Source organism: Ceratotherium simum, chromosome 25 (genome assembly GCF_057802395.1).
Source record: "Ceratotherium simum simum isolate JZ-2026a chromosome 25, ASM5780239v1, whole genome shotgun sequence".
Classification (NCBI taxonomy): Eukaryota; Metazoa; Chordata; class Mammalia; order Perissodactyla; family Rhinocerotidae; genus Ceratotherium; species Ceratotherium simum.
This window is the reverse complement of record NC_141924.1, coordinates 13,294,693-13,313,827: the sequence shown is the minus strand read 5'-3', so window position 1 is coordinate 13,313,827 and position 19,135 is coordinate 13,294,693. Positions and strand designations below refer to the sequence as shown.

Below are 19,135 nucleotides of genomic sequence, written 5' to 3'. Positions count from 1 at the left end.
GGTACACCCCCACGTTTATCAGGTAAAAGGAATTTGGGGCTCTACTATGGATTGGGGATGACACCTCCACAAGTGTCTTCCCAACTGGGGAGAAGGCATGATGCCGGGGGCACCACCTGGACCAAGGGGGCAGAGTTATCCTCTGGGAAGGCCTCCCAGCTCCACTCGCCCCCTAGCAATTTTAAATTCCAAAAACAGAGATGATTTTTAAAAAATAAATGTATTTATCTCACTATACAGTGTAACCACAAATTTGGACAAAAGAAGAAAAAGGAAAATTAAAAAAATGACCTCCACAAACTTAACGCAGCCACTGATGACATTTTGTGATATTTCCTTTCCATAGTTTTCCCTGCATATAGTTTTCTATTTTTATAGTTACAAGTTGCAACTTCAATTTCATATCCTGCTTTTCACTTTTTATTACACATGTATTCGTGTTACATGGTCTTTCACCACTTCGAGTTTTTGAGAACTGGGTAATATTCCATTGGGTGAATATACCATAGTTTACTTAACTATTCTTTGTTTTTCTCATTTATTTCAATCAGTTCTTTATATAACAATAAAGATATTTATTATTTATTTTTATGTGTATTGTATCCTACTGTTGCCCATGCTGTTTTGTCTTTTAATTTTTACCATTTTCTTTAAAATAGTCACATTAGTCACATTACTTAGGTACAGGCGAGATGGGTGTACCTGGAAATGTTAAACCTTTTCCTCTGGGGAATTACTGTTGCTTCTGAAATTGGAAAGTCTTTTCTTTTATTAAAATACCCCCTCTTCACCTCCAGTTTCTAGATGGCTTTGACAAATTCCTCTGGAATTAATTTTGAAGTATAGTATGAAATAGAGGTCTACAATGAGACTTATTTTCTTCTTCAAATTACTAACCAGTTGGTCCAACATTATTTATTGCATGGTCCTGCACAACCTCTTCCAATGGTTTGTGATTCCTTTTTAATTTTATTTATTTATTTATTTTTTCCCCCAAAGCCCCAGTAGATAGTTGTATGTCACAGCTGCACATCCTCCTAGTTGCTGTATGTGGGACGCGGCCTCAGCATGGCCGGAGAAGTGGTGCGTCGGTGCACACCCGGGATCCGAACCCGGGCCGCCAGCAGCGGAGCGCGAGCACTTAACCGCCAAGCCACGGGGCTGGCCCCTGTGATTCCTTTTTAAAATCATCTCCTTCTTACTTAGAATACGGTCTGCTTCTGCCTACTGTTTCACTGATTTGTCTATTTTGAGCCAGCAATGCTATAATATTAAAAAAAGGAGGAATTAGTGAAGTCAGGCCTTGGCTAGAAGAGGAACTTGGTCCAGCTGGAAATGAAGGGATGTGCTAACGGGATGTCCAGACTTGACCAAGAAGGAACTGAGACAGTGAAGTAGAAACCGTGAATTCATACGACACGGCAGGAGCACAGCAGGCATCCAGAGGTGGCACATGTAAAGCGACAGGCACTCGGGGCCAGGATTTAAAAAAGAGGCGGGGAGAGGGAACATTGCTAGGAGGACGGAAGGTCTAGATGGGACTCTAGCAAATGCATCAGCCATCTTCACAGGAAAAAAAGTAGTTTTCTGCTCGAAGCCAACTACTGATTTACAGGAAGAATAGCAGGGAAGACATCTCTAGTGAGCTGAGCAAGGCCGGGATCGCGTCTTGTTAGACACAAATAAGGCTGGCTGATATTTTGATGGAATGAACAATTTGGCAGATGACAGGAAAAGAAGCAGATGCCACATATTTAGGCGTCAGTAAAGTATTTGTTACAGCACCTTGAAGGGACAAGGGGCTCAGCCAGCCTTCAGGAATTGGATAGGCGAGACGTGTGTAACAGGATTTGATATTATGGGTACAGTCCTATTAAAAGATTTATTTTCAAAAAGGTTTTAGAAAAGGAAGGGTGAACTGACGGGTAAACCAATTATGGTTTACCTGTAATCTGTATGAAATATGGTGAACCTGACACCCTGGGACGGGGGAGAGTCCCTTAATTTAGAAGTTTCAGCCCTGTGCAAACTGTGCCAAGTATCGCCATGGGGTAAAGACCTCCTCCCCGACAGGCTAAGGCTGCTGGAGTTTCATTGTTGTAACTCTGCAAATGACTGGGGGGAGAGGCATCTGCAGACGGACAACAGGGCCAGGTGGTTAAGGGATTTTGGACCTAGCCAAGAGAGGAAGAGGATGTTCCCAGAAAAGGGCTGCGGATCCAGAAAACCTGTGTCCCTCGAATTCTGAGTGGATACGTGAAGGACGAGTAAGAGCCAGTGAGAAAGCAATCACCTACGGTCCTGGGCTTTGAAAAATCACCATGATTATTTTATGTACAAATGCTTTCCCATGGCTTACTCATAAATGGGACCACAATGCCTGATGGGAGAGTAGGAAGGGAGCAGATTCCTGGTAAGGATGGACAACAAAGAAGAGCCAGAACAGCTAAGGGAACCGGAAACTAAATGCATCATCGTTATCATACAAATGTCTCCTTGCACACGCTGAGCCGAGCCGGGCTCTGTGCAAGCAACGGGGTGAATCACCTGTGAAAGAATCCCCACTGAAAGACAGCACGGTGAGTTTACAAAACTTGATGGGGCAGGCCAGAGGCAAGGCGTTGTTCATGATGCCAGAGGGCAGGGGAGAGGATGGAAGAGGAAAACACAGAGGCTGAAGATAAGTCAGGGTGTGCAGTTTTGGGGAGAGCGGCTCTGAGTTCTGCTGCTCAGGGAGAAAACTGCTTAGATAAGATGGCTTTGTGGGGAGCTGTCCTATCTCTGCCCGATGACAGCCCACTGGGCCTATGACGATAAGCCAGGCTGGGCCCCTAGGTTCTGAAAACAGAGATGGGGGGCAGGGAGAGGCAGTGTGGTGAGGTCTAATAGGCTTTAGGGCTACCCAGACAGGGACTCCCAGCTGGGACCGTGGGAGTCACCCAACCTCTCTGAGCTGGTGTCTTCATCCGGGAGCAACAGCCCCACCAGCCCTCTATGGTTGAGGGTACTAGACCTTTTGTTCTAAAGTGCCTGCCCAAACCCTTATGAAGATGAGGATGGATTTCACCTGTGAAACACTCTACTGGTGGGTGGGATCAAGGCCCACCTGAAGAGCAGACCAGAAGGAAAAGGAACCACTGGGCACTTGATGGGGAGACAAGTGAGGCCAGCCTGGGGCTCAGTGACAGGTCACTGCAGACAAGCCTGGCTGTGGAAGGCAGCTCCCACCTGGCAGAGGATGCCCTTCTCTGGACCCACCTCCCCGGCACCCAGAGACCAAACAGGATGGGAGGAGATCACTGCATGGCCACCCTTCAGCCCTTACGTGCCCTCCCTGTGGCTTTGGTGTGGTCGTTGCGATGATCGGAGTGGTCTTTGGCAATCACACATCGGTGGGAGCACGGGGCTGTGGGGAAAGAGGAGGGCTGACTGTGGTCCTGGGTGGGAGAAGCCTGGCCATCAGAGCTCCTCCTTGTTGCTGTCGGGGGGCTGGACTGGAGGCTCTGGAGCCAGGGGGTGACCTGCTGGTTCATGGTCTCCAGGCCGCCGGCTGCTGTCCTCCTGGCGCTTGCCCACGGCAGCATAGTCCCGCAGAAGCCCGCTCTCCACTCCATGCTGTCGAAGATTCTCGGTGCCCACAAGCCCCTGCATTCTCAGGTACCCCTGCTGGCAAAAGGGCGGCTGCTTCTGGCGTGTTAGGGCGAACAGGAAACAGGACTCTACACAAAAGCAGAAGGAGATGAATGAGCCGGGCTGAGAGGTTTGGGGAGAGGTGCAGGAGTTGCTGCTGATGCCCCAGCGGCCTCCATCCCTTGAGCCTGGAAGCTGACTTTTCTAGGTATCTCACGTTTGACCCGAGTAGCCATGGATCTCATCCCTCCCCGAGGTTCCGCGAATAGGAGGCTGCCCTGACGGTTTGGAAGTACAAGGCTCCGAAACGAAATCAAACCACAGAAATGACTCAGCCCCCAGAGATCGAGGCCCAGCACGATGCTCTGCATGGAGCCAGCCCCAGGTAGGCGCTCAGCAGCTCAGGAACAGCCCTCAGCCTTCTCTCTGGAAGCCGGCCCAGGGCAGGGGGAGCAGAAACTCAGTGGTCAGCTCCATTTTGACCTCAGAGCTGCCTGCAAAGATTGATTCCCTCAACAATACCTGAGTTGCAAATACTGTGTGTAAGGCATTGTTCTAAGCCTGTGGGGGATTTCAAGATAAAACTGGAAAATCCTCACCTCTGCCACAGCAGAAAGTGGGTGCTGGGACAGATCTGATCAATCAGGAAGCAGTGTGGATACTTATTATGCAGAAATAGGAAGAAACAACAGTAAGAGCTAGAAATAGTTCCTCCTGGGGAGTGAGAACGGAAGTGGGGAAAACGTCTTCTAGCCAAATACTTATATAATTTTGATTTAAAAAACAGAGAAGATGAAACAGATGTGGGCTCAACCTTCTGAGGGATTTAGAGAGGATGGGAAGATGGAGTGAGTGTCAGAAAACCGTCTTGAGTCCTTTATATCAGGGAAAAACTGGGCATATTACAGAGGATGTCGTGACAGGCTGTAAGGTGCCGCACAGCATTATTTCCTACTCTATTTCTGACTCATTGCATGGAGCGCCCCTGGCAGAAGAGGCCATGACAATCCTCCGAGCAGGAAGACAGCAGATGCGGAGGGAGGACAGCAGAGGGGCAGTTAGGTGGCCTTTGGGCAAGCACCATCTCTGATGACATCACCCCTTCTGCAGGGGCCGGGGGGCAGAGAAGCCCAGCAGAATCTGGGGCCAGAACTAGCAGCTGCACATCAGCTAAGGGGGTGGAGGGAAAGCCCACTCTCTGCCAGCTGGCCCTTTGCCGGAAGGATTCTTCCCAGTTCAAGGCAGCAACACTCAGTGGCTTGTACTGTTGAGCAGTATCCAGGGAGCGGGAGCCAGGAGGCTAAAGGGCCTGTGACGATGCACTGGCGGGGGCCATAACTCAGGGTGGGAACATGCTCCCTAACAGGCACGGGCATCTTCGTGTACTCCTGAAACCTCCAGAAAGAGGCAGTGACTCTGCAGCTGAGGTCCCTAGACCTATAAGATGTAACTTCATGTGTAAGTGTATGGTCAAGGTTGAGAGTGTGCAGAATGCTAGTACTTCAAAGCTGCTTAGCTCTGCTCTATAAATTACCTCTGTTTGAGCAACTACATACAGGCTATTAATTTAAAGTATTGTTTTAAGCCGAGTCCTTAATATATACATTTTTTTTTGAAAGTGGACTGAGGATGTCACCTGGGGATGAAGCAAAGACACCTGCTCTCCGAGCTGCAGGCCAGGGACTGACTGTCTCTAACCTGATCTGATATGAATAGTGCCTAATAGACAACTGGTGCTCAAAAGATGTTTGCTGAACAGAGAAGAGTGGATGTCCTAGGCATTCAGGGGGTTAAAAGAAAACAGACAAAAATTTGGCTTGGTTCAATCAATTCTCCTTCTGGATCATTAGACTTCTCTCCCCAAGTCCCTCGTTGGGTTTGGCTGTCAGAGCTATCTTCCAGTTCACCAATTCTCTCTTCACCTCTGTCTAACGTGCTACAATATCTTTATGTTAAGTTTCTAATTAAAAATGTATTTTATCATTTCCAGAAGTTTTATTTGGATCTTTCTCAAAATTGCCCAGTCAATTATATTTTCAATATATGTATTTTAGACAGACTTTATGTCCTCTATCTGACCATTCTAATTCCCACAGTCTTTTTGGTTTGATCCCAGTCTGTTGTTTCTGCTGACATTCCCTCATGGAGGTTAGTGTCCTTACGTGTTAAGTGATTTTTGCTTGGGAGTTCATATTACTTGAAATTTTATCTGTGGGAATTCTTTGAGTCCTAGTTTTACAGTGTGCTTCTTCACAGAAGATTTGCATTTACTTCTGTGACTTTTTGCACCACCACGATAGTGTGAAGTTTGGCCCCAAACTCACATGAGTGAGGCCTAGTGGATGGAAATTCTCAGGGGAGATTTTCCCCCACTCTACCCAGAGCCAGAAAGCATGCATCTCCACCATCTCCCTCTTGGGAGTGTTTTTTGCTGCCTATTTTCCCCACTGAAGTCCAAGCTTATTTGCAGGTCTCTAAACAGATGTCCTACCTGCTCCAGCCTCACCTTCCCATCCCCAAGTGCCGGTCAGTTACCCAGGCTGTAGGCTACTGATGATCAGCAGATAGCCCTCATCCAGCAGTGGGTTTGTGCTTCTCTTCGTATTTGGCCTCTGGGGAGTTCCCTTATTTTCCTGCCAGTTCTTTAAAAAAGACACTTTATTCAGCGTTGTCTGGTGTGCTGTACTGGGAAGGGTTTCTGTGAATATCTAGCCTACCACATGGTAGGAAACAGAAGTCTTAGGTTTGGGTTTCTAGATGTGAGTCCAGGAAACTCTGCAGGGCATGGATCTAGCTGGCCTTTTTTCAACCTCTCTGTCCTTCTGGGTACTTAAGTTACCTGCATAGAAGCTTCGCAAATCGGTGTCTAAACAGTTCTCCAGGAAGCGCCTCAGAGGTAGAATGTGCCCCACTGGGGCGGTCCAGTCCGTCAAGAAATCTTCCACGATGTGGTGGATGGCTGTGGGCCGAGGCAGGGGCCAGTCTGCGGGGCGGAACCTCACCTCCTGCTCTGTGGAGAGGAGAGGGGAGCCGTGTCAGAGCCAATTGGTTCTCGCACATCCCAAATGCCTCCCTTACATCCCAAATGCCTCACTCGACTTGCCTGATACACCTCTGTGCTGGGCTGGGGTCAGCGTGTTCAACAGCCATCTCCAAATGTTTGGAAGGCTGGCATGAGGAGGAGGGACTAGACTAGACTAGACCCGTCCCTTGTGGTATCAGAGGGCAGAACTAAGACTAATCACTCGAACTTGGTATTTTTCTAAGACTCGTGGACTAAGGTCTATTGTGGCTGCTTCAAAACTGGTCTTTCTGTGAGGAGACTTCCTATATTGAAAGGGGTCTTAGAACCCATGTAGTTCAGCTTCCCACCTGGCGTGGGCTCCCTTTGTGGTGTCACCGTCAGATGGCCATCAAGCCATGGCTTGACCATCCCTGTACTGGGAAACTCGGCCCATCCCACTGTCGGGCAGCTTTCACTATTAGTTGCTCCTTAGATGGAATATAAACCTGCATTCCTGTCACTTCCTGTTGACAGTACCTCTGCCCTTTTCTAGATCATCCTCTCTCCAGTGACAGCCTTCAAGTTCTGAAGCAGGAGTCGTGCTCCCCAGGTGGTTCCTCTAGTGGTGGCTACTCTGTGCCAGGCACCGTGCTAGCATTCTGTATACATCACCTTTTATCCTCCTACAGTCCTACAAGGAAGGTACTGTGTCATCCCCATTTTACAGATGAGGAAGCTGAGGCAAGAGAGGTAATGGTCCAAGATCACTCAGGTCACACGGTGAGGAAAGGACAGGCTGGGAGCACCATCCAGCTTTTCTGTACTCTTTATTGCTACACTTCTGTGTTAACCACTTCCAGTTCCTTCTAATAGTCAGTCTCCAGGTCCTCCCTCCCCCCTCCGTGGTCAGCCTCCTTTGGAGACACTACAGCATTACAGTGTGCTTCTTACTAAGTGGTGCCTGGAGGAGATCATGACGCTCCATGTGTGGCCTGCCCAGGTCATGGTATGAGCCAGAGTCAGGGAATATCGTTTATCATTCTTGGACCTTCTGCCCCATTTGGTCTCTGGGCAGAGTCCCCCAGTGGTCTCCTCCATCAGCTGAGAGTGCTGTGTGAGGGCTTAACGGTGACAACGCGATAGACAGTGGGGTCCGAGGAGTGCCCACCTCAAGAAAGCCCAGGCTCGGGGGACAGCAGAGACCCAGCTCACCAGTGGGGAGGTGCCTGTAGTAGTAGATGACAGGATGGAGGAAGTTAGACCGCCAGGCGTCTTCCGTGTGCCCCACAGACCGGTCATAAAAGAAGACGTCCTTGTCGGGTCCAGAGAAATTTCTGCCGTACTCCATGTTGATGACGAAGAGCCCGTGCCTGGCGTTCCTCCCTGTGATCGTCTCCAGCTGGGCCAGCATCTGCATGGGGAACTCCTCCAGGTACTCAAATGCTGCGGCGTTCCTGGGGATAACGGCAACATGGCAGGTGGGGGGATGCAAGATCCTCAGTGCTGCAGCAGAGGTGAGAGGTGAGTGCCTGTGTGTGTGCACGTGTCGCTCCTTCCAAGAAGTGACAATCAAACAGCGTACAGACTCTGAGCAGCCCCACACATCTCGCTTTAATATTACTGTTGCAGCTGAGGCCTGACTTACATGTGGGATAGCTTCCAGAACACTTTGAGTCATCTGAAATGGATATCTGGGGAAAGGGTGAGCAGGCTGAGAGAACATAATGGAAAAGCCCCAGGAGAGGAGAACGCCTTGGTGTCCTGCAGTGTGGCTGGAGGGGAGCCGAGGGGGAGGGGCAGGAGGGGGTCGGAGGTCCTCGGGGGCAGGTCCAGGGGAGCTTGTGTGTGCCATGATGGGAACTTGGGTTCCTCTGGACTGAGAAGGGAAGCACCAGCCCCTGGGGAGTACTGAGTAGAGATGACGTCGTGTGACTCAAGTTTTAAAAGGACCACTCCTGCCGTGTTGAGAGCAGACCATGGGGGAAAGGTGGCAGGCTGCTGTACCAGTGCAGGGAGAGACGCTGGGAGTCCGGACCAAGGCCAGCGGTGGAGCTGGTGAAAGGTGGACAGATTCCAGACATAATTTGAGGGTAGAGCTGATGGGATTTAGGGATAGTCTGAATGTGGCGAATGCGTGTGAAAGAGCCAGGAGGCAAGGACGACTGGGAGGGTCTGTGCTGAGCACCACTGAATCTCCTGCATGTCCTGAACTGCGTGTGCTGCTGCATGCCGTGGCTTGGATCAGGCTGTTCCCTCCAACTGAGGGTTCTTTCCCTGCTTCTTACCGGCCACCTGTGCTTTGAGGCCCTCCCCCTCCAGCCCCCACTCCCCTGCACCGGTTCCTTCTCTGGACGTGTCCTCTGTGATCTGCCGCTTATCACTTTTATCACTTGACTGATAAGGAGCCAGCATGGTCCTGGCCCGAGGGCCCTCTTCCACCCACACTGGTGGTACCCCCTCCTGCGGTTTACTGCTCATCTACGTGGTGCCAAGTGCTTTCCTCCAGTTACCTTCACTCTTTCCTACAGTCCTGCCAGGTAGGTGTTTTTATCCCCATTATGCACGAGAGAAAGGCTCAGAGAGGCTAACTGACTGACCCGCCCCAGGTCACACAGGTAGAAAGTGCCAAAGCTGACATCCACACCTCGGTCTGTCTGTCTGTCTGCAGAGCTTGTCGTGTTGATTCCACTGACTTTTCCCCAGAGTAGATCCCCCCGCCCGCTGCGGGCTCCACTTTAGGAAGGAACCACTGGGCTATCCCACACCCGGAATAGGAAGAGAAGAGCTCGGGCAGTGAGTTGTGAGGCTGGGCAGAGGGGAGAGTGGGGGGTGGGCTACTCACTCCTTCAACAGGACGACATCGGCCAGCACACTGAACATCTGGTAAAGCCCGGAAGCCTCGTTCACGCGCCGGACGATAGAGCTGGTCAGCTGTGTGATGGGGTGCTCGGTGGCGGGCCAGGTGATGCCGTGGTGACGATGCTCCAGGAGCCGGTGAACAGCACGCACTGAAATGGCCAGAGGGAGGAACGGCGTGCTGCACTTTAGATTTTATCTTTCATCACCAGGAAGGACGTGCAGTCCTCATCAACTTCTCTGAACTCAATATGCACTTGTATGTGTGGCTCCAAGATGTCTTTAGAGCAGGGTCAGCATTTTTTTTTTTTTTTTTGGTGAGGAAGATTGGCCCTGAGCTAACATCTGTTGCCAATCTTCCTCTTTTTGCTTGAGGAAGATTGTCGCTGAGCTAACATCCATGCCAATCTTCCTCTGTTTTGTATGTGGGATGCCGCCATAGCATGGCTTGATGAGCGGTGCCTAGGTCCACGCCCAGGATCCGAACCTGTGAACCCTGGGCCACCAAAGTGGAGCGCGCAAGCTTAACTACTACGCCACCAGGCTGGCACCAGCAAATATTTTTTTTAAAGGTCCAGATGGGAAGTATTTTTGGCTTGGCAGACCATACAGTCTCTGTCGCACTACTCAGTTCTGCCTCTAGGTGTGAAAGCTGTCATGATGATTGCTAAATGATTGGGTGTGGCTGGATTTGGTCCCCAGGCCAGTCTGCCCACCCCTGCTTTGGGCCATCTGCATAGGGAAGTCCCACTACTATCACCCCACATGTGGTATGTCAAAACCAGACACAGAGCCTCCCTCTGAAACCCCTCCCCGTCTCACAGTCCCGATTTCTGTCAGAGACTCCCATATGGGAAACCTTTGACTGCTTCCTCTCCTTCACAGCCTAAATCCAATCTGCCACTAAGCTCTATTTTGAGATGCTTTGTGTATTTATGTAAGGACAGAAACACAACAGCTATCTAAAACAACAGGGAAACATTTTTCTGTATACCTGGGGCTGCTGGATACAGATGTGGAATTGGGGCACCACACACAGATGCCTGCTCTTCCAAAATGAATCAACAAAACACCCAAGTCCAATACAGGCAAGGACACAGACAATTCACATGGCAGGAGACTCAGGTGGCCAACAGTCACAGGAAAAGGTGCAGCCTCACAAGACATCTGGCTCTCAGAGGAAACAAGGGTTAAGGTGACTTTTGCAAAAGGCTGAGGAATTACACAGCGAGAGAAGTTTGGGGAAGGTGCCCCGACAAAGGGAGCACATACTCGAAGAAATAAAATCTTGAGAGAGCCTGGCATGTTTTGAAAAACAGGTGAGGGACAAGGCTGGAAAGGTGAGCTGGTGGCGGCCTGTGCACAGCTCTGAATGCCGTGCCCAGGAGCTGGAACTCTCCCTGGAGACATGGAGAGCCACTGAAGATCTAGAAGCAGAGGAAGGGTAAGATTTTGTTTAAAGAAAGGTTGCTTTGGCAGGCACCATGGCAGCTGGATGGGAAGCCAGGGAGACTGGAGGCAGGAAGACAAGTTAGGAAAGCGAGGCAGGGACGGCTGGAGAGAGATGCAGAGGAGGATGGACAGGGCTTCCTGCATGTCCTAACTTCCATGCGGTTACGGCCTGTGCTGCCCATCTTTGCTCTCCTGTTCCTTTACTCTGCCTTACTGTTTTCTCGTCTCCCTTGGGACCTGTGTCTCAGCTAAGTGATGAGAACGGTCTAGGCAGGATGGACTGTGTACCTCTCCCCTGTAGGGTCCTCAGCTACTCAGTGACCACAGCAATTGGTGGCCTGTATACCCAGGATTGTTTCTGGTTTGCCTGAAGCTCAGTGGTTAACTGTGAGCACTAGTCAGACAGGTGTGGATTCAAATTCCCCCCCTGCCATCCACTGGCTGGGTGACTTTGGGCAAGTTACTTAATTCTCTGTGCCCCAGTCTCCTTATCTGGAACACAGAATTGAACTAATGAGATGTGTCTCATGGGGCTGTGTGAGGATTAAGTATGTTAGCTGGGAAAGATCAGAGGATAGAAGGAATCAAGGGAGATGGGGCAGTATCTGCCAGGAGGTGGGGTGCAGGGAGGGTCACATGCAGGGAGTGATGATGAGGGTTGCTCGTGGGGGGACACAGCTGAAGAGACAGACTCGTCTCATTCCATGCGTGTGTGTGTATGCGTGTATCCTATTTGCAAATACTTTGGTTTACAGACAGTTAACACTCTCTCCCTGAGTTCCTTCCCTGACAACACGCATGGGGTATAAAATATATCATCTGGAAATGAACAGCAAAATATGATTCTCTTCCCCTGTCAAACTGGAAGGATAGTGAAATGCAAAAACTAGTGTTAAAGCAACATGAGGTATCAAATTAAATACAGAAATGTGAGGATGCAGGATGCAGGACCCTTATGGTGTTTATGGCAAAACTGATTGGCCCATGTAACACCTGCTATGCAGTCAAGCACCCATCCGACACCTAATGAGCTACCCAGAGTCCAGAAAGTTTATACCCACAGTACCCAGAGTTTTGAAAAAGAACTGATATAATCCAATTGCAATTTTTATTGAAATTTGTTGGTATCCAAAGAGTCTGTGTGTGTGTGTGATGATTCCAAGCTGCATGGTCCCCGGGTATTGTTTTCTTTAGTTCTCACCACGGCCCCCCGAGGGCGGAGAGTTCACTTCGTTTATATCTCTGATGTCAGCGATGGCCAACAGAGGCTTAGAGACGTTATGAAGCCTCACCTCTGAGACCGCGCCACTGGGGAGGCCTCAGGTTAGCAGTGATCAAGCTCCATGTTCTTGCCAATGCATCCTGCTTCAGCACACAGGGCTTACGCACATAACATGCCTCCCCAGATGTACGTCCTCTTACACTTTACCTGCTACTTTTCTAGATACATCCTCAGACCATGAAACCTGTTGCCATCTGCCCCAGACAAGGAATTTATGACAATCGATTACTGATAAGCAATCCCTTTAATGCTGCTGGAAGTCAGGAGTGTGTTTATAGACTCTGGGTGGTGGCTCTGTCTGGAACAGCGGCCCTCTCGGCCCGGCTCACCTGTGTACCGGAATCCATGGATGAAGCCCCCTGCAGATTTGCGGTAATCCACGGAGTGGCTGGCAGTGCCCAGGACAAAGAGGCCCCGGCTTCCTTTGGACTCATAGCTGGCTCTGACCAGTGGGTACTTCTTGCTGAACTCACCCCCCGAAGAGAGTCTGAGAGACCTGTGAGTGGAAAGGGTTGTTAGTAAAATCGCTGCCGTGTATGAAACACTGATTCCAGGCCTGTCACTGGGCTAAGCGCCTTATGGTCCTTATGGCATTGAAACCACACCACGACCCCAGGGGGCGGGGGTAATCATCTCCATTTAACAGATGGAGGAACTGAGGCTCAGGTTAAAGATGCAGTGGGCCAGGGACAGAGCCAGGGTTCAAGCCTGACATGGGGCTGGGCTCTGGGCTAAGACCGGGCCCTGTGGGACCCGATGGGAAAGGAGGGGCTGGGACAGGCCTCCAGCTTCTCCTTGTCTGCCTGTGCCTTGGACAGAAGAAAAGTGAGAGACTGGACGGATTCTTTGAGACTAAGCCTTGCCAAGGTACTGGGGCAGCAAGGTCTAAAGACGAGGATCCCCAAAGCAGTTCTCAAAATACAATTGTAAATAATTTTAGCAGCTAACGTTTTATTGAGCATATAGTATCTGCCAGGCACTTTCCTATATTAGTCTTCACAACAGCCCTATGAGAAAGAAACTATGATCCCCATTTTAGCGAGGAAGAAATGGGCACAGTGTGGTTAAGTCACTTTCCCAGAGCTCACAGGTTTGGTACGTAGAGGATCTCAAACTGACCCTAGAGCCCATGTTCTTAGCTACTATGCTATACTGCCTTGCAGAAAATTCACATTTTTATCCCTTCTGAGCTTCCTTTCCCATGTGTGGTGGAGGAACACAACACAGATGAAGACCCGCTGCTGTCACTGTTTGAGGACGGAGGGCCACAGGGCCACTTGGAACCCCCAGTGGACAGAGCGCTTGTGTCCTGGGCGGGAGACCAGGCAGCACCCACATGTGTTCTGAGGCTGCATTCCTGAAAGCCCTGGCGCTGGCCCTGCTGGACAGCGACTCTGTTCCCACGGGGAGGCGTCAGATGGGGTTTGCTAAGAGATCCCAGCTCCTTCCCCATCTGGACTTACTTGTTGAAAATGGAGAAGTCGAAGTTCCAGCCCAGGCAGCGGATGACCCGGTCGTAGGCCTCGCGCATGGCAAAGTTGTCATTGTCGTCCTGGGGGAGGGTGATGGCGTCGGCACTCTGGTTGGCTTCCTCCAGGAAGAACTTCAGGGTGACGTGGAACCTGCCTTCACGGTCCTTCACGATGGCCAGATTTGTCAGGTCAGACTCGAGCAACCCGTCCAGGGACTTCAGCTGGTAGGTGTCCAGCAGGCCATTGTTGATGGCCCTGGGGCCCAAGGAAATGCCAGGGGAGAGAAAGGAGTCTGTACAGGGTACAAGGAGACTCAGACGTAGGGGTGGTTGGTCCAGTGGGGGTCAGGAAAGGCTTTAGAGGAAGCTGGCAGTACAGAATACACAAGCAGCTGAGCGGCATACCTTAGGTCTCCAACGTAGTGGGTGGCCCAGGAGAGCCGGACCCGGGAGCGGCTCAGCATGTGGATAAAGTTGGTGACACCCAAGATGTTCTCTGCCGTCTCAAAGGCTGAGTTCCCACGGCCCAGGATCAGCACATTCTGACCCACAAAGTCCTTGGGGTCCACGGACACAGACTCGTAACCCTCCGCATATTCGGAGCCAGGGAAGTCGACCTGGTTGGGGACTGACAAACCGGTGGCTACAAGAAGGACGCTGCAGGTGGGGGACAGAGGAGGACTGGCTTAGTCTGTTAGCTATAAGACCACCGAGGAAAAATCACTCTCTGGACTTGCCTGCCTGGCTTGTCTGCCTCACCCAGACTGCTGGCTCCTAAAAGAAAACAGGACCTTCCTTCCTTCATTCATCCGTTTCCTGACCTACCCCAGTGTCTCTGAGACCTGACCTTTGCCCCTCACTGAACTCACTCCCGTGGATACAGTTTCCTTTTCGCCTTCCTGGCATTATACCAAACATGAGAATGAATTTTACTCTCTGACTGAGGAGAGGGGAGCACCATGAGAAATGGAATAATTCACCTAATTTTGAACACAGCAGTCAGACCAAGTGTCACCCTCCGTGATGAAAACGAAACTTGGCATTCTGCTTCCTCTCTCTGACCAGCCCGGCATGTGCAGCATCTGCTGAGCAGTAATGCTGTACCAGAGCCCGTACTAAGTGGTGTACGCATCATCCTGCTGCTCAGAGCAACGCTGAGCTGGTGATATTTGGCCTGCTTTCCAGGAGAGGAGACAGGCCCCGCGGGCCCACAGCCTCCGAAGCTCTAGGACGGCAGAGCCGGAATCTGACCACAGACCAGCCTGATTCTCAAATCCTGCTCCTCATATTGATGGGCATTCCAGCCCTGCGGCGGGCAGCCGGGGAGTGGGGTCCTGCGGCCTGCAGAAGGATGGTTTGATCACAGGGTGGTTTCAAAACCAGAACTGGACAGCCTGGAGAAGGGGCGGGTGCAGCCCCTATGGCTCCTTGTTTTCTGACCTTTGCCCACTCTGCTCACATCTGACTCCCCTGCAATGTAGCAGTGCTGCCTAAAATGTGAGGGTCCAAACCGCACAACCCTTCTCTCCCTGGGCTCCAGCAAGCAAGGAGCGAGACCCGGCCTCTGGCAAAAGGCAGGAGAAGATGAAGCTGCTTGAGCAGCCGGCTGGAGCCGGGGGCTAGGCCCACAGCCAGGAAGGGAGAGGTGGTCTGGTGCAGGGGAAACAACGCAGGCTTTGCGGTCAGGAAGATATGAGCTCAGACTGCACCTGTACCACTTACAGCACCGGTTACTCAACTTCTCTGGGTCTCAATTCTTCATCTGTGAAATGGGGATCAGCGAACCTCCCCCACAGTGTCCTTGTGAGGATTAAACGAGTGCAGTATAGCGTGTGACTCCGAGTTTGGGTTGTCTGCAGGATATTAAGCTTTCTCCCAAGCTAAAACTGAACGCTGTTGGCACTGCCTGCTGGGCCTCCACTCTTGTTTAGTTCTGAAATCCCGCTGAGCCTGTCTAACACTTGCTGGACATCTGATCCAGCATTTCCCAGAAAGTATTTTAGGGAACACTAGTTCCAGGAGATGCTCTATGAAAAGGGTTTTGTGGGCACATAAGCTTAGACAATGCTGAATACCCCAGGGTGGAGTCACAGTGAATCTGCAGATATTAAGACTGACAAATTCTGGAGGAAAGAATTGATTAGTATTTTCTGGACATATTAGATCACAAATGTTTTTAGGACATATTTGGGAGATGATGGCTCAGCTGAACCTCTTACCAGTGAATTTCAGTGGGAGCAAGGAGTGGCAGAAATGCCTCTATTCTCCCATTCCTCCCACACAGACGGCCAACGAAGGGGTGTCAGTTCCTCTCTGGGACCTGGTTCCTTACCTGCACTGGTACGCCAGGTCCTTCTGGTCGGTCAGGATGAAGTAATGGCCATTCCAGGCCTGCCGGTCCTTGAGCAGAGTGACGTGGGCAATGGTCGTGTTGTACAGCACGTGGAGCTGCAGCCTGTCGGCGAAGTCGCGCAGGTAGCGCACCATGTCGCCGGCATCGGGGAAGTAGGCGTGGGAGTAGTGTCTGAAGAGCAGCCGGGGGTCGTGGCTGAGCAGTGAGTTCCAGTCGTGGCGGAGGTTGAACTCAGCGTTGACCTTGCCCGTGTACCGCTTGTTGATGCTGATGAGCTTGCGGTGCCGGGGGTAGCGCGTGAAGAAGCTGCCGGGCCCCGGGGCGCGTTCGAACACCACGTAGTCCCTCCCGGCCCGCTGCAGGAAGTAGGCCATCTGCAGGCCCGCGGGCCCGGCGCCCAGGACGCAGTAGTCCCGGTGCGGGGGTGCTGAGGCCTTGGCGGGGCGCAAGGAGAGAGCCGGGTGCAGGGCGATGGTCAGGAGCAGCCCCGGGGGGCCCCACAGCGGGGCCGCGGCAGAGAGGCCCATCCTGCGGCAGACCAGAGGGGTGAGGCCTTGGACCACAGAGGATCCCCTCGAGGCCCGGGGAGATGCGTGAGGAATGGGGCCCAGAAAGAGGCAGGGGCTTGCCTGAGCGCTCACTGCGACTTGGGGCGCAGCCAGAATCAGCATCCAAGAACCTCTGGGCTCATTTGCCCCGACTCCATCGTTTCAAGCTCGGATCTGGGGCTCCCACCAGGAATCCCGAACTCCTCTAGGGCCTCAGTTCCCGGGGACGCCAGCCCCCTTGTTATTACCATGGTAATAAGAGGGTGGGTGTTCCCCCAAATTTTCCCCTAATGTGACGGGTGCCCAACACCTCTCCAAGGCGCTCCCCAGGCTAGACCCTCCAGAGTCTTGTCTCTTTGGCCACGCCCCCGCCCCCACACTCTGGCTTGGAGGAGGTGTGGCCTGCAGGGCCCCACCCCCCACCAGGTGCAGGGGCGCCTTCCTCTGCGGTCACGTGACAGGGATGCCCCAGCACACCTGCCAACACGCGCGCGAGGCCGCGCTCCCGCCGGCGCGCGCTCTCCGGAGCCGCTCCTCGCGCGTGCGTGGTGCCCACGGCCGCAGCTCCCGTCTCCCCGGCCCGCCGGCCCACCCCGCGCACTGAGCCCCACTCCCTGCCGCTCAGCAGGGAGCCCGCAGCCGAGTGAGGCCGCGCTCGGCCGGCTCGCGCCACCGCGGCGGCCCCGCCCCTCCCGTCCGGCCAATGGCAGGGGGCGGGGTCACGTGCGCGGCGCGCGGCACGCCGGGACGGACGGGCGCGCGGTGGGCTCCGGGCGGCGCGGGAGAGGGGCGCACGTGCCGAGTCCGCTGCTCCAGGGCGCGCGCTGGCGGGTGGTGGCGGGGCTGGTGGATGCACCGGGTTTGGAGCGCGGGGCTCTTGTTTGAAAGCTGTGCCTCTCCACGTGTAAGTGAGGCACGGGAGCAGATGATTTTTGGAGATAATCCCAGTTCTTACACTCCACCATTAAAGTAGCCAAAGACTAGTTGGCTACCCAGTTTTTTTGGGACTGGAAACCAGGTTGGTGAAGACAGGACGGATAAACCAATTAACAAGTGCTTGCTACAGTGGTTCAGTGTATTGCTTACTAATTGATATACATGACTGACTTGATCTTCCACCAGCCAGGAGAGGTAGGCAACGATTCTGTTGCCAACGTTCTGTAGCCACTGGCTAAATAGAGTTTAAGGGTGATTTGCTTAAGATCACACAGTTAAGTGGCACCTGGCATTAAAACCTCCCTTTTTCACTCAATTATGAGCTCTTTCCAAAACACTTTTTATTCATTCATGAATCGTGTTTTGTGTGCTTGGTAATATTGTAAACAAAGCGGCCTATGATAGGCCAATATAGACAAACAAATCCAGCAACAGCGTGGCTGAAACAGAGGGGACACTGAGAATGGCAGGATGATCCTGAACTGCCATTCAAGTGAACTGGATGACCCATGTTGGCTTCGCAGAGGTGGAACGTGGACCCTGCATGGGACTCACATGGGCAGAATAGATGCATTTACCAGGGAAGTACAGGAAGCTTCAGGGGCATTAAGCAGTCCAGTGAGGTGGTGCTGAGTGTTCGCATGGGAAGGCAGCCATACCTAGTGTGGAAAGAACTCTGCAGTCTCCCAAAAGCTTTGCTTGGCTGGAGCTTGTCATTAAAAATTGCCACTGGGATCTCTCTTCGAAAAATCTTCCCTGAGCTCTGAGTACCCACTAAGTAATGCCATTTATCTGTTTTCTTCATAGCCTGTATCAGCATCAGAGGAGAGCTCCATCAGAGCTGAAATGATCTTATTCACTGGTGACCTCAGTGCTTTCTCAGTATCTGGCACACAGGAGGCCCTCGATAAGCAGTGGTTTAATAAACACTGAAACTAGGCCAGGTCAGGCAGAATACCTAACCCAAAATAAAGCTGGGAAGTCTACTTCTTTGTGGTTGTGAAGACTATGAGAATGGGTGCTGGCAGATAATTACCTAAAATAGTTGGTCTTACTTGGTGAGTAGCAGGAAATTAGAGAGGACTGATGAGGTTTGGCAGGGCCTTGAGACGGCTGAGCCTGGATTGTAGGCACGATGCTAGCCAAGGTTTCTGGCTGCAGGATTGCTTTCAGCATTCAACCTGGTGGCCCCAAGCGGGAAAGATAAAAGTGGGGGATAGATCAAAGAAATGAAGTATGTGGAATCTGATGTGACACTTTCTTAGAATGAGCCTAAAACTAACTTCCACCTCGCTACTTGCTCCAGCTAACCCCGCTGCATTGCCTCGTGGGTCTACAAGAGGCAGCCTGGTGAGCACCGATCCAACCCTGAAACCCCCTGGCACTTGTCACACCATTTTAACATGTACTTTTTAATATTCCACCTACACTGAGAACTCCTCGAGCTGCACATTTTATGCTCTATCTTCCTAGTAACTCTTAACAAAATCCAAAAACTTTTGCTTGCTTTCTGAGGCTCAGTTATTTTGATTAAAATACTAACTTTAGGGATGTTATTCAGAAGCTGAGCCTGCTTCCTCATCTGTACAATGGTATCACTTCC

At 51.7% G+C, this 19,135-nt stretch overlaps 1 protein-coding gene across 3 annotated transcripts; it reads right to left on the bottom strand.

Annotated features, from left to right (window-relative positions):
* Positions 1–201: 201 nt before the first annotated feature.
* Positions 202–17,198, bottom strand: FOXRED2 (FAD dependent oxidoreductase domain containing 2). 3 transcript variants are annotated; one of them, XM_087448963.1, is made up of 9 exons: positions 16,028–17,198; positions 14,101–14,352; positions 13,688–13,951; positions 12,554–12,720; positions 9,477–9,642; positions 7,847–8,088; positions 6,470–6,640; positions 3,534–3,719; positions 202–3,406 (listed from the first exon to the last, which is right to left on the bottom strand). In XM_087448963.1, exons 1-9 carry the CDS (start codon positions 16,717–16,719, stop codon positions 3,315–3,317), a joined length of 2,232 nt encoding a protein of 743 aa, XP_087305089.1. In that variant the 5' UTR covers positions 16,720–17,198; the 3' UTR covers positions 202–3,314. The 3 variants fall into 3 exon arrangements, with proteins under 3 accessions (XP_087305089.1, XP_087305088.1, XP_004418153.2); XM_087448962.1 differs by having other exon boundaries at positions 3,342–3,719; positions 16,028–16,576; positions 17,074–17,196; XM_004418096.3 differs by having other exon boundaries at positions 3,342–3,719.
* Between the last annotated feature and the right edge of the window lie 1,937 nt (positions 17,199–19,135).

Bases quoted from the DNA above. Each gene is read 5' to 3' on its own strand.
- FOXRED2 (XM_087448963.1), bottom strand. From the start codon at position 16,719: ATGCTGATTCTGGCTGCGCCCCAAGTCGCAGTGAGCGCTCAGGCAAGC. The intron at 8,089-9,476 runs GTGAGTAGCCCA...CGTTATCCCCAG, and splicing joins GATGTCGTCCTGTTGAAGGA to GAACGCCGCAGCATTTGAGT. The intron at 3,720-6,469 runs GTAACTTAAGTA...GCTTTTGTGTAG, and splicing joins TTTGCGAAGCTTCTATGCAG to AGTCCTGTTTCCTGTTCGCC.